At 43.2% G+C, this 14,202-nt stretch overlaps 2 protein-coding genes across 15 annotated transcripts in view; both read right to left on the bottom strand.

Annotated features, from left to right (window-relative positions):
* Nucleotides 1-6,718, bottom strand: part of pleca (plectin a) — a 69,144-nt gene extending 62,426 nt beyond the window's left edge. For 6 of the 14 annotated variants that reach the window (XM_052072474.1, XM_052072478.1, XM_052072481.1 and 3 more), the window contains exons 1-5: nt 6,431-6,718; nt 5,785-5,822; nt 4,324-5,004; nt 4,135-4,212; nt 3,715-4,023 (exon numbers count right to left, since the gene is read on the bottom strand). In XM_052072474.1, coding sequence (XP_051928434.1) covers nt 3,715-4,023; nt 4,135-4,212; nt 4,324-5,004; nt 5,785-5,822; nt 6,431-6,593 — 1,269 coding nt within the window. In that variant the 5' untranslated portion in view covers nt 6,594-6,718. Of the gene's footprint in view, nt 1-2,292; nt 2,447-3,714; nt 5,005-5,784; nt 5,823-6,430 lie in introns of those variants that run through there. The other 8 variants (XM_052072485.1, XM_052072487.1, XM_052072484.1 and 5 more) reach the window with 5 other exon arrangements.
* A 732-nt stretch (nt 6,719-7,450) lies between these two features.
* On the bottom strand, nt 7,451-12,947 carry eif3eb (eukaryotic translation initiation factor 3, subunit E, b). Its single transcript, XM_052072584.1, has 13 exons — nt 12,803-12,947; nt 12,085-12,202; nt 11,704-11,821; nt 11,582-11,624; nt 11,392-11,496; nt 10,610-10,735; nt 10,377-10,501; nt 9,598-9,724; nt 9,430-9,531; nt 8,461-8,570; nt 8,121-8,223; nt 7,907-8,041; nt 7,451-7,760 (listed from the first exon to the last, which is right to left on the bottom strand). Exons 1-13 carry the CDS (start codon nt 12,890-12,892, stop codon nt 7,722-7,724), a joined length of 1,341 nt encoding a protein of 446 aa, XP_051928544.1. The 5' UTR covers nt 12,893-12,947; the 3' UTR covers nt 7,451-7,721.
* Nucleotides 12,948-14,202: the final 1,255 nt, after the last annotated feature.

The raw sequence follows: 14,202 nt of genomic DNA, 5'->3' as shown, positions 1-14,202 counted from the left end.
TGGACCGTGTGGATTAAAGTTGAGTTTGAGCTCAGTGGCTGCATATTGGTGAAGCGCTTCCAATGAGTGGTGGAAAACACACAGAGCGAACCAGCAGAAAGCAAGCCACTCACAGCTGATCAACATAGCCGGACCGGAGTAATGAAGTCGGGAAGCAGCAACAGTTAGTGGGTAAGCTAGCCGCTAGCCGGAACTCAACGACAACTCAATACTCGATGACAGGTAATGACAGTTCGGCCGATCGAGTGTGGATTGATCATTGTTCACTCGGTGACCATAAAAGCAGGTCGACATAAAATATGTCGGCTATAAAAGATAAAAAATTGACAAAAAATGGACTTAAAAATCAAAAAATCACGGGGAGTAGCGGCGTCCAAAATTCGCCAGCGTTCACTCCGGAAGTGACGTGACGTTTACACTTCATTAATTTATTGTATTAAATACTGTAATTGGTTATCATTTTGAATGTGTTGCTTGATTATAATTTTTTTCTTTCTGCTCATGAGCAGAGCGTACTGCCGAATGCGCGTGAAGGGCACTTCCGCCTTGACGGTGCTGAGTCAGGGCACAGAGCAACCACACTGCCTCGACAGGGCGCTGGCTGCACCATCACACACACACTGTGATCGGATGAAGTCCCCGAACGGCATATGAGCGCAACATCATATCTCCCGTGTCAAATTTCAAATCCCGCCAGACTCTGTTGTTAACGTATTATAATACTTATCTGTGGAAAATGTACTTAGAATACAGTTCATTTTGAAAAGGAAAAAAAAATCTTTGGAATGGACATGATCTGGAGTAAGAGATGAACGACTCGAGAACAAAACAATAGATCGAGAGATGTCGTAGAGGGCGATCTAGGATGCATAGCAAAATGGATCTTGTATAGACTGCAATAGAGTCATAAATTAAAGACAACCTAGCACTCTATTCACTAGTCTCGAGACTAGCCAGTTACAGTTTGGCTGGATAGAGGAGATTAAACATACGGTAGATGAACAGATTCAGAAGAGAAATAATACTAGAATGGACTGGTAAACTACATATTATATTCTGGAAATATTGTAAATATAGCCGGAATGGATATACTGACTAGATTGGCCAAAAATAGAGCGAGAATGAATTTGGCAAGTGGAATGAAAAAGGCAAAGATCCATAATGAATAGATCAATCTACATTGTAGGATAGGTCCACATGAGATTGATCTTAAATAGCTCACTAGACCTATCGTGCAAATGGATTGATTTATAATAGATTTCAAAAGAAATATCTTCAAAATTTACACCAAGCATGGAGCTTGAATTAACAGATAAGAACTGATAACCTTTATTTGTCCCACACTGGGGAAATTTGCAGTCTACAGCAGCAAAATTTTTTCATTGCACAAAATAAATGTTTCAGAAAGAACTGTACACAGTTCAATTAAATTTCGATATAAAATATAGCATTAGCAATATATTTGTAGAATATAATTATACAATCATATATATATTTATAATAATAAATAAATAATATAAAATAGATAAATAAGATGAAGATTGACATATCTAGAAGAGTGGGAAATTTGGCACCTTCAATGGCTAAATAAAGTTTTTTTTTTTTTGGTATTTATAATATCTCTCAGGATAGTATAGCTCCACAGATGTGGAAGGCAGAGCTCTATTAGACAATGATTAGATGCGGAATAGCTAGAGAGCAAGATTAAGTGTTGAGACATCTAGACCACGAGTCAAAACACCCAGCATGGATGAATCTCGGATTAATCAACGGAACTAAAATAGACCTAACAAAAATGGTTCTAGAACAACCAAACTAGTTAAAATAGTTTAACAATTGACAGGATTATATATATATTTTTAATTTATTATTATGGTAACAAAGACGCAGAGATCAAGACAACATAACTCCAGGTTGAAATAATTGTCTGGAGAATAGCGAGACCGAGCTTAGTTGCGGCAAGAAAAAAAACAAGACAGTTTTCCAGAATTGGCTTGCATGAGATTGTGCAGGTGTACCTAATGAAGTGACCTGCAAGTGTGCCGCACACGTCACTCGCAGAACTTAAAGGGAAACTCGTCAACATTGAACACATCCCAAAATAGCCACCACGTGATTTACGTTCGTTTACATTCTGAATACTTTTCACGCCCATTACGAATTCATATTCTAAGTGGCATCAACGAGGCCGCCCTGCACCTGCAAACACCCCCACCCCCCTCTCCCCCACCTCCACCCCTTTCTACGCGTCCGAACCGACACCGAACCTGCCCACGTCATCACCATACTCACGGTCGACATGTCCGCAGGAGTGGCGGTGATGGGGGTGGTGATGGTGGCGGTGGCGGCGGGGGGGCCACGCAAACAGTGCGTTAACAAGCGTCGCATGCAGAACTTGATGGCACACCTCAAGGCGCCCTCATCATATTCTCTGCAGCAGCAGCAGCAGGAGCGGCGGCAGCGGGAGAGGAGGCGCGCATGCGCACTGCGCGACTTATTCATTTATTTAAGGGGAGTGGGGGGGGGGGGGGGCGTCCGGCACTGAACCCAACGCAAAACATAACACGGTGTTATTTGCGCTGCATTGGCGCATACATGAACATGACGTGAGAAGCGTGTTAGACAGGCATGATAGTTCCAGAACGGACAGAAACACAATCGAAGTATTCCGAATATAATAGTTGCTATCAGTGACTTTCGGACTTGGGCCTTCAGTGGCTATTTAAGGATCTTTTGAATTCACAGCAATGTATGAGCTTGACCGATATACCTATTCTCGATCCATCGTAGTACGCTAGACTTATTCAGTCTCGAGCTAGCTATGCATAGCACGCCTGACTCCAAATCTTATCTGGGTCACTGCAACTGAATCAATGTTTCAAATTTCCAGCAGAAAACATAAACAAACAAAAAAGATACCATCGACAAATCAGGTACAGGACTCTGTTGTGATCTTCCCTCCGTAATTCAAATATAAATGAGTGAATTTACTTTTGGCCTGCAGAGGATGTGGTAAGGCAACTTCCTGTGGACCATGTGACTTGTGGAATGATGCCAATTTTAAAATACAAAATCAGTTTCATGTGGAGAACGCTTTGCATTGCAAATAAAACAATTTTATATTTCCTGTGGACGCAAAGGCCACCGACTCAGTGGAATGGCCATCCAGCCCAATTTTGCCGATATGAAACAAATGAGACAGAGACAAATCTTTTCAAAACTTTCGCTATCATTAACATGACCTAACCAATCATGTTCTAACTCGTGTTGAATGGGAGTGAGTAGTGCCTTTGATTAACCACAAATCAATTTTAGGAGTTATAGTCAGCTTTTTTGGGGGGTCGGGGGGGTTGAGCCAAATGGCATGCAACAGTTTTTTTCCCCCTCGCTTCTAAAAAAGCATGTAAACCACGTAAGAAAAGAACACCAAGTTCAGCCGGGCGAAACAAAAATTGTCCTGCTGGGCGAGGTTACATAATGAGCGACCCATGTGTTTGTGTGTCATGGTGTGAATGGACCACTGTGTGCTGCTCCATTTTGTTCCCATCGAGTCCGCATGCCATCACGGCATCTCGTGCCACTTCCGTGAGACCGCCATCGACATCCCTGAGGGACCAGTTTTTTTAAAAACGATTCGAGTCTAATGATATCAGACGGCACAGGTGTAGCGAATGTGTCCAGTGAGCATAAACAGTTAACCCGATGACAGCTCACCTTCTGTGGTCGCCGCCTCCTCCTCCTTTTCCCAGATGAAGCCTCCAGGGAAGATGCCTCAGATTCCTTCAGAGGCACTTCTATAACTTCGTGGATCACCTTCAGCTCCACCGTCTTGGCCGGCTTCACCTTCTTCACCTCTTCTTGGATCACCTTCACCTCCTCCTCCATTGTTTTCTTCACCTCCTGGGTGATCCTCACCTTGACTGTCTTTGGCTTCTTCACTTCCTCCGGCATCACCGTCAATGTCTCCTTGTCCTGTTGATCGTTCTTCACTTTGTCCCTCATTGTTTCCTTTACCTCCTGCACCTTTTTGACCAGTTTTCCCTTCTTCAAGTCCTCCTGGACCACAGTCACTGTTTCCTTGGCCTGCTGGATGACCTTCACCTTGTCCTTAATCGTTTCCTTTTCCTCCTTCACCTTTTTGACCGGTTTTGCCTTCTTCAAGTCCTCCTGGACCACAGTCACCGTTTCCTTGGCCTGCTGGATGACCTTCACCTTGTCCTTAATCGTTTCCTTTTCCTCCTTCACCTTTTTGATCGGTTTTACCTTCTTCAAGTCCTCCTGGACCACGGTTACCATTTCCTTGGCCTGCTGGATGACCTTCACCGTGTCCTTAATTGTTTCCTTTTCCTCCTTCACCTTTTTGATCGGTTTTGCCTTCTTCAAGGCCTCCTGGACCACAGTCAATGTCTCCTTGGCCTGCTGGACTACCCTCACTTTCTCCTTCTTGACTGACTCGGGCTTCTTCACCTCTTCCTTTGCTTCCAGGACTACCTTCGCCTCCTTCCTGTTTTTGCTTTCCTTAGACTCCAGGATGTCGTTTGACTTTTTGATAGGTTTCAAATTTTCCTTTCCGTCTTCCTGGACGACCAGCTTGCCCTCCTTCTGCATAATTTCCTTCACTTCTTGGACGGACTTTTTGACTGCCTTTGGCTTCTTCACATCCTCCCGGGGTGCCTTCACTTCTTTAGTCATTACTTTTGCCTCCTGTACAACGTCGTTGTCCTTAACATTTGCCTTCTTGATCTTCTCGGTCATTGTTTTGGTCTCTTGGATCACTTTCAGTACCTTCTCCTTTACCTTCTTTGCTACCTCCACCTTATGGATCACCTCCTGATCCACCTTCACCTTCACCTCCTTTGATTTTTTGACTTCCTCCTCTTGATGCTTGTTCATATCCTTTGCATTCGGGACCACCTTGGTCTCTTTTGCCTTCTCTGTCTTGACCACTTTAATTGCCTTCGCTTGAATGGTCTCGGCATGCTTCTCTTTGTGCTTTTTCCTCCTCTGAAACATGACAAAAAGTCACCACTTAGCATGCTGGGGTTTTTTTGTCCCTTTCATTTATTTATTTTTGTACTTTTACTGTCAAGAAAGTACTATTTTATTGGCGTTCTACAGAATTCTAAAAGCCAACACTCTTGTTGAACACAACGGGAGAGTCTCGACATCTTGTTCTGTGGACTGTATGTTTCTGCGGGGATGTTGTACAATATTCCGACTGTTAACCGTGGCATTTGCACACACACGCCTCTCATTCACTGACGTCTTGATGGATGGGCACAAAAAAGCCTGTTGCTCCCATTGTGTCGTGTGTGTACGCAGTGACATTTTTGATCTTTGTTCATATGTTAGCGCCGCAAAAAAGGCTTCACATATGCAGGCATGTTGAAAGGTCATGCACACACACTCACTCAGCAATCCACTCTTTAATATTTGATTACTGTATATTTATCTGTCCAGCAAACTGGCAGCAAGGTGGTCCTCACAATCCCGACAAAAAAATAAATAAACTTCACTCTTGTGTTTGTAGCCGATTTTAAATGTTGTACTTTAAATAGCACTTCGAGTTTCCTTTTGTATGAAATGCAATAAATAAAGTTGGCTAGCATTAAATTGCATTTCATTTGCAGGACAGTTGACAGGAGGGCGGTTTGAGACGGGATGGTGGTTTTGTTATGTCATCAGGCCGCGGGAAGACAACTGGGGCCAAGTACAAGTGAGCAGAGACCCCTAAAGTCCAAAAGGAGGCATTACATTACGATTCCGAGTCAACGCTGGTCTCACCTGAGTGGGACCTTTGGATCCGGGCGGCTTCACCATCACTGTGTGGGAGTTGGGGGGACAAAACAAATTTACTACTTTTACTAAGCAAAAGCAGATATTCCACATCTCACTGCACACCAATGAACAAAAACATCACCAAAAAGTTTTACTCTGTTCAGTCTTTATTTTGCATTCAATATTTGGCTCTTTAAATAAAGTATTCATGGCCGCAAGTTGCTCGTAACTTCAGCTATCGCATCAAGGAGCGTTTATTTGTTGTGTTTGTTACCAAGTCACTGGCATAGAGAGATGAACAAAGACGCATTATTGATATTAAATAATTTATGGACCAATGAAGTCAAATTTGTTCATTTCCTGCAGCACACCCGATGATGCCTCCAGCGCATTCGTGGACGGCAATCACTGCATTTTTTTTTTACAAGTCTCTCAGAACTATCTTTGTGCATATTTTTATTGTAATTGTAAGCGTGACAGCGCCATTGTACACACCCCAGCCGTCCAATCAGCATATTTCCAACTACAAAGTGGAAGCAGAAGCAATACGGTGGCAGAAAAAAAAACCCAACAGTCGCGCAAGCGAGTTAAGAGTGGAAACAGAAACAGCCTATCACGTGGCGCGGGATGGGAGGGGGAGTATCCACCCTACCTTCCAGGTAGCGCTCCATGGAAGCCGAGGAAGAGCCGTGGTTCCACGTGTAGCAGCAGAAGGAAAAGAACCACACCAGTAGCGGGGCCAGCACCAGCGCCAAGATCCATAGGATCCGGACCACAGCCGGGTCTGTCGCCACCCAGGATGTCAGCGGGTCCATGCTCGCGCAAGTCACTCGGTAGACGAAAGGAGCAGAGGACTCGAGTCAGGAAGTAGCAGGGAGGCAGGCCGAAGTGCACGCTGATGGATTCCAGCTGCTGGGGCCCACGTCAGCTGCAAGGAAACAGAAGAAAAGAGGAGAGGAAGAGGCGTGGATAGCGGCTGGCATGGCCATCGGCCCCTCCTCCTTGACACATCAGAGGGAATCCTCACTTGAGGAGACAAGTCACCAAAAAAAAATGCACCCGACGCACTTTTCACGCAAACACAACACATGAATTGACTGCAAGTATTCAGCAAACCGGTTTGGGTAATTAAAAGTCCCATGGTTTGCTGACGCCAAAGCTTGGTAACCGGTTTTACCGGACATTAAGGAAAATATTTGCCTGCGGAAGGTGGATGCAGGTCAGGTTTATAAACAGTGACGCTTAATATTAGAAAGGTGTGGTTATAGTAACAGTATAGTATAGTTGTAAATTTCCCCATTGTGGGACGAATAAAGGATATCTTATCACGCTTTATGCATTTGATTTAGCACTAAAGCAGGAGTTGATAGCAATACACTTCCCTCTGATGAAATAACAAAGATGTCCCAGTTCGATGAGTGAAATAGTACTCAATAATCAACGGTCCCACGTTTGAAGACGTCAGCAGAAAAGCTAGACGACAGACGTTGGAATGCTGCAGCCGGTGATAACTGGGGAAACATCGCCATCTAGTGGACAAAAGTGAAACAAACTTGTACCCAGCTCTGAGGAGAAACCCGGACACCGAAATCCTGCAGGCAGCGAAAAGAAATGATACATCAACACCAAGTGGACGTATTAGAAATCGACAGGAATACATGAAAAACAACACTTGTAGGGTTTGTTTTCCAAAGAGGAAAAAGCTTTAATGTCATGTTCACTGCTTTCAGACTATTGACCTGGGAAAAAAAAGAAATCCAACAATAAGAAAGGTGACACATCTGAAAGGCCAACAACCCAATTGTGTGACGCCCGCTTCAAGCAGCCAGTTGGAATGACGCAGGCAGATAAACCATGTGTGGGAATCTGGTTAAACGTTGTGTGATTATTTTCCAAGAGCCATTGGCCTCCTCTTTTTTCTTTTTTTTTTAGGTTTTCCTTTTTTAGTAGAATCCAGAGTCTTGAGCGGCCCAGTTTGGCGTCTGTGGAAACCAGATGAGACAAAATGGATACAAGTACAAAGGCACAAATTGACTCTTGCACACAATTCTAATGTCAGTTTGCAGTCTATTTATTATTTTTTGGGTGGCCCTGTTAGTCACGAGCACATTGTTGTGCTCCGGCGTACCTCATTCCTGTTGCTGTGAGCCACCTTCTTCTCGATGTTCATGGCCAGCATTTGGCTGCGGAAGGACAAGCTCTTGGTCTTCTCGATGACCTGCTGGTAGGGCGACACGGCATTGTTGCCCATCACCACGTGACCCTGCAACACACACACAGAACACGGCAGGTGAATAGCGAGGTTGCAGACTTTTGCTGCAGAGTGGGTTTTCGTTGCTCACCAGCTTGGAGTCGATCTTGGCATCCAGCCGAGCATTGCGGATCAGGTTAACGATCCACCTCTCCGCCTCCTCAGGCGTCATGTTCAGCTTGTCGGCCAGCATGCTGTTTGGGAGAAAACAAAACAAAAGAGTCAGTAAAATAATGCTCCACATGTGAACTTTGTGTTGAATAATTTAACTACTGAGGGACTCATGATTGTGCCAATGGAAATAGCACTGCGTCGATCCTTTTTGATCATCTCCATTTTAAGCACTTTGTCGCCATCATGTGGCCAACTGTGTGCCATTACAAATCCCAGTGGGGTGGGGTGTGAATTATTCAGATCGTCACTATCCGCACTTGATGCTGATGCACTGATGGATGCGGCAGAAGGTCTCGAAGATGAAGAGGCGAGCGTTCTCAATGAAGTCCTCCAGACACGCCACCAGGAAGAAGTCATTGACGAGAACCTGGAGAACGACATTGGCAGCTCAGAAGTCAACCAGAATGCTTCATCAACATTTGAACAAATTACACCTTTTTCTAGGGAGTATGGGTACGCATTTAATGTTTGTATTTCGTTAGTCTAATAGCATACTTGCCCTAGTCATTTTTAACTAACTGTACCCCATCAAAAATCCCTAACGTGCTTCCTAAAAAAAAAAGAGGGTGGAGATACAAAGGAAACCATTTTAAAAAATATATAAAATTGAGTGGCATTGATTTTAACTCCAAAATTGCTATCCAATTAAATCTGACTCATTTGCGCATTTTGCGAATTCGCCTTTCATTTATAATAAAGGGATTTTTTTTGCACAAAACCCTCAAAACTTAGAGAAATTCTTTAATTTGGACAAAGACCAAATATGGCTTTCCTCCCCAAAACAATTCAATCTTGCAAAGCCTTTACGGTTTCTCAATTTTTGCAAAAAGTATTTCAGTCCTTAAGTCAATTCTGCATTAAGAAAAAGAAATCTTCATCAACAAAACAACCAAGCTTCCACAAAGACCACAGAAATAAGAATCCTGTAGGGAAAAAATACAAATGACAGCCCAGGGGACACGCGCAAGTCGTGTGTGACAGGACAAATGAAGCACTTCGCTGCCACAAAAACTCTAAAAAAGCAAATCCCAGCCAAGTACAAAGTGGTCCCAAAGCGGCGCAACCAAACTGCAGGCTGGCCCCAAAGCTGACAGCTGTTCCGCTTAAAAAAAAAAAAACTGATTTCGAGGAGGATTTATTGACTGGATTTGGTGCAGCAGCCTCAGTCAAAGTTAAAGAGTGAATGTGCATTTGTGGCGGAGAAGACACAAGGAATGCTCTCTCACCGACTCGCACTCCCTCAGCTTCTTCTGGGCGCTGTCAAAGTCAAAGTTGACGTAAAGGCACTCCACAAACTCCGTGATGGGGTCTTTGTACGTATACGACTCCTGCGCAAACACAACCGTAATGAATCACCGTTCCGTTCGGGGTTTGGTCAAATAATGAGGTTTTACCTGCTGGATGACCTTTACCAAGTCCTTGAGAACTTGTCTGCGCTTGCGCACGTCCTTGTTGGTGATCACGGCGGTGGTCAGGTAGCGCAGGATATGCGGGCACATGGTCTGGATGGCGTTTAAGTACCTGGAGGGGGATTGAGGAAGTATTTGCTGATTTACAAATGGATAGCAAAAGTCTACACACCTCGGCTGAAATGTCATGGCTTTTGGAGATTTGGACCAAATAGAATCTTTTTCTACCATTAACATGACCAATAACCTGCACAAATAGTTTGAAAAAATATACACTTTTTGGAGTGTAAATAAAAACAGGTAATATGGTTGAAGAAAGCAATCCGATTCAAACTCAGCGAAGTCCGGGGCAGCGCACGTGCGTCAATATTTCAAGTGATGGATACGCATCAAGTTCAAGTAGGCTTTTCCAGACATTTATTTGCTGACATTCACTTGAATCAATCGCAGTGAGTTAATCGGTTGCATTTATGTAGCTCCAGTTACGCAGCTCCTGTTAGTGCCTCCGATTAACCCCAAATAAAGTTCAGCTGTTCCACTGGGCCTTTCCTGACATTTTCCTTTGGCGCTGGAGCAGGAAGTGAAAGGTTTTGTGGTCACACTGACGGATATTTGGAACCATTAACAATGCTCGCCACCTTCACATTAATGAAAAAAAAGTGATCCAATTATTCATTTTGGCCTCATTTTGAAAACATGACCTGCTGATTTGAACAAGGGTGTGTCGACTTTCTATAGACACTGCATACACAGCAAGGACTCACTGAGGCTGGTAGAGGAAGAGCTCGATAATGTTGTCCCGGCCTTTGGGGTGGTTGAAGAACACAAAGAGGGACCAATGGATGAGCCAGGTCCTCTGCTGGAGCGACTGGAGAGGAGAGCTCACCGACTGTGCAAGGGGGGGGGGGGGGGGGGGGAGTAAAGATGACAAAATGCACCTGAAAATTGAGGACACGTTGTGGTAAGAAACACACCAAAAATAGTTTCCTTCACTCACATTGTTGTCAATGGTCTCCCTGAGTCGTGTCAGGTCCTCCATGGCGGCCTCCCAGTTCTGCATCAAGATCTCAGATGCCAGCTTACCCCAAAGAGAACTCAGAGCGTTCCTGTCGGTTGACGGAACCTGAAAGAAAAGCCCAAAAACTCAATGTATAGATGACGTAAGTCTACACATCCCACTTGAGGTTTTGGTGATATCAAACAATAATAAGAAAAATCATTTTAAAAACACCTTTACATCCAATAACCAAGAGCGTTTGTTTCAGGAAGGAAAATAAAAATAAATGAGTAAAGTAAATAACGTGGTTCGGAATTAACCAGTCAATGGGAGTCATCACAAAGATGTCCCCATTACAGGTGAGTCCGATTCACCCCAAACAAACCTGAGCTGTTCTAGGAGGCTCTTCCTGACTGTTGGGCTTTGTGCTAACGGTGACTGCTAACAAACAGTTAATTCATTCAGTCGCCAATTCTAGACCGCCCCCCCCCCTTTTTTTTACCCCAAGTCTTGGAAAACGTGAAAACAAAAATAAGTATCTGTGGTTGAACGCGTGGGAGTGTGAAAAGACAATTATGTCTTTGGGAGTGAATGAGTTAATTTCTTCATCCTGTGGGTGTCAACTCTTTACCATTATATGCCTAAGAATGTTAATAAAGTTTGGATTAGGCCAGTTATACAATATTTCCTACAGGAACGCAGCTTTTAAGTGTGAGCAAATCACAGAGGAACAATGATTGACTGTTTTACTTTGAAATAAATATTTGTTTTTCTGTTCTTACCAGCACACGGAAAAAGTAGAGGTACTCGGCCGCACCAGAGTAGTTTCCACACTCATACTGGAACTTGGCGTATCTGTACAGTGTGTCCAGGTACTCTTGGCGGAACTAAAATAATTGCAAAATTGTTAAAAATGAACAGGGATCATTCGCATCACTTTCAGAAAATGTGTGAATCAATTGAAAAACTCACATTGTGTTTTTCTGAAAGATAGTCGAAGAGCATCCTCCCGTCTCTGTCCAACAAATGTCAAGTTAAAATCCCACCGCTGATTCACTAAACAATCCCGTCTACAAACAATATTTCAGAAGGACCTGGTGGACTGCATCTGCCTCGTTGTCTCGGGGTCCTCAAACATCTTGACAATGGGCTCCGTCTCTGACTGGAGCTGCTTGAGCTGAGCCACCACAGTGCCTCTCTTCTCCCTCAAGGCTACAACGAAGACAGTTTTCATCGGTAGCACACAGAAAAAGTACATCGAGAAATCTCGTGGCACTATTTGTATAGCCATGTTAGTAAAAGTCGTGCATGATGGGACACACTGAGAACGACGAAATGAAAAAAAAACATCCTGACCATGGAAATCGTCAAGCCTTTCGTTAAATTTTGTAATTAGTTGATAAACTGTATATACCGGTATATATATTTTTTTTTTGGGGGGGGTGGCAGATGCATATAGCCCCGTGTCTACTTACAATGCGGGATCTCCTTGTCTGGATAAAGGGTCTTGTACACGTCCATGGCAAAATCCACCATGTTGGTGTCGCTGAGAAGGTCCAGCTTCCCTTGGAGAAGCTCCTTTTCATTGTAGATCTGTTGTGAGCCAAACCAAAGTGTTGTCCGTTAAAAACAATATTTACAACCGCATCCACATACGATGATTCAATTTCACGAATGTCGTCAAATTCATGCACTTGTTTTCACAAAAAAATCAATTAGTACCAAGATGAGTGGAACTTTGTGGTCCTATTTTGTGCAAGTTTTGTCATTATTCTACAAGTCCTTTCAGTACATAGAGTCGTGTTCTTATTCCTTTTCTTACAAGTAGGTTGCGTACGGTTATATTTGAACAATATTTTGTCTTAGGGCTTAAACTCCTAAAAAAAAAGCCAGCTGCTCCGGCACACACAAATTAGGCTAAGCTAACAGGACGACAGTGCATCCCTTGGCGTCATATTGAGGTATATTACAGTCATGGCGCTCACATGGAAAAATTCTAAAACGTCAATCTAATTGATGAAGTGCTAAAATGAATACATCTACTTTTTAGCATCAGCTGCTTTACCAACGTGACTGTTAGCTAACGCGAGCTCAGCCACGGTGGGTGGCATTATTCGCATTTCCGGGACCAAAACGCCAAATAAAAATAGTTACGATGAATCGAAACGTAATCTGACAGGGAAATCGACGTACTTCTTTCACGGAAAGGAATTCCAGAAGTGGAAAAACCAAATGCCGGTCGAGAAAATGTGCTATCTTAGTCGTGAGATCGTAATCCGCCATCTTGGCTGCTTTGAAAAGAGGAACTTTATTGATAATGAGAGTGGAAGACAGAGTAAATTATGACGTCACATAAATCCCTCCGAGCCGCCAAAATCGTAAAAAAATGTAAATAAAATAACGGCACTTTACTATTAACATGTTTTAATCGGAAATCGTTTTTATTTCTTTCTTTTTTTTGTTTTCAAATTAATATTGATCATCTTTTTGGGCTTCAGCAACAACACAGTTCATAACCATTTCAAAGCAATACATTTAGTACAAAAGGGTGTAGATATGGGAAATATTGAAGGTAGTTCTCATATTCTGATTTTATTTTTGAAACCACAGGCAACTCCACCGCCTGACGACTGACAAATGCAGAAACCCAACAAACATAAACTTGGACTTTCCTTTTCCAAACTTCCATTGAGTTTAATCGAAAACATATTGGGTCCACATGGTGGATTTTACCTTGACCGAACCCTAACATTTCTTGGTGGTGGTCAACTTAAACTGACTTTTCTTATCAATATGTAAATAAAGTTCAATGGGGAAATTACGAAGAGTTACCGGAATTGTGGTTGGCAACAAGAGCAAGAGCGGCAAGAAGGAACGTCAGAAACCATGAAGACTGCCCAAAGTCAAGATCATTAACTGCTTCCTCATCACTGTCTCACTTTTCCTATTTCAGTGGAAAATGGTCCATTTTTAGATTAACTGTAGTCTGTAAAAAAAAAAAAAACACTGATCAGTACAGAAGCTATGACAAACAGGACTGGCTCCACATTAAAAGTTGCAAAACAAAGCACTTGAATGAAACACACAAAACAACAGCATGGGTAAAAATGCAACCCACTACATCCATCTGTTGCATAATGTACTCCTCTCGCATCGTGCAAGCTTGCATGTGGCGGGGCTGTGTCAAAGCTGGTTAATTTCCATGTTGTGACAGCGGTTTTAGAGTGAAAAACTGCATGGGAGGGAAGACGGCGTGTCCTGGGGACGCTCCTGCAACTTCCCACTCAGTGCTCGTCAAATGATTATAACTCGAGCTGAAAACATGCTGCAGCGTCTTAGGTGCGCTGGCGGGCGACACTGATAAGACTCTTTCCCCAGGTTTAAGTGACACTAAGAATAAAGTGTTGACGGTGTTATGAATGCCAAGGGGGCCAGTTACTTCAAGCGGTGCTACAGGAAGGAGTGAAAAAGTTCTTTGTGCAAGTCACATGACTCATGAGGTGAATTTAGGGTGACATTCAAGTTGTTTATACTTGATTGTGTTGACCTTTAAAAATAAAACACATCTCCCAAAAGCTCTTATCTATGACTTT

The sequence above is a fragment of the Hippocampus zosterae genome, chromosome 7, assembly GCF_025434085.1.
Source record: "Hippocampus zosterae strain Florida chromosome 7, ASM2543408v3, whole genome shotgun sequence".
NCBI lineage: Eukaryota > Metazoa > Chordata > Actinopteri > Syngnathiformes > Syngnathidae > Hippocampus > Hippocampus zosterae.
This window is presented reverse-complemented; position numbering and strand designations above follow the sequence as displayed.

Excerpts from the sequence above, each read along its gene's own strand:
- eif3eb (XM_052072584.1), bottom strand. The coding sequence starts at position 12,892 with ATGGCGGATTACGATCTCACGACTAAGATAGCACATTTTCTCGACCGG. Across the intron at positions 11,497-11,581 it reads ATCTTTCAGAAAAACACAAT|TTCCGCCAAGAGTACCTGGA; the intron begins GTGAGTTTTTCA and ends CAATTATTTTAG. Across the intron at positions 9,532-9,597 it reads TGGTAAAGGTCATCCAGCAG|GAGTCGTATACGTACAAAGA; the intron begins GTAAAACCTCAT and ends GTGTTTGCGCAG.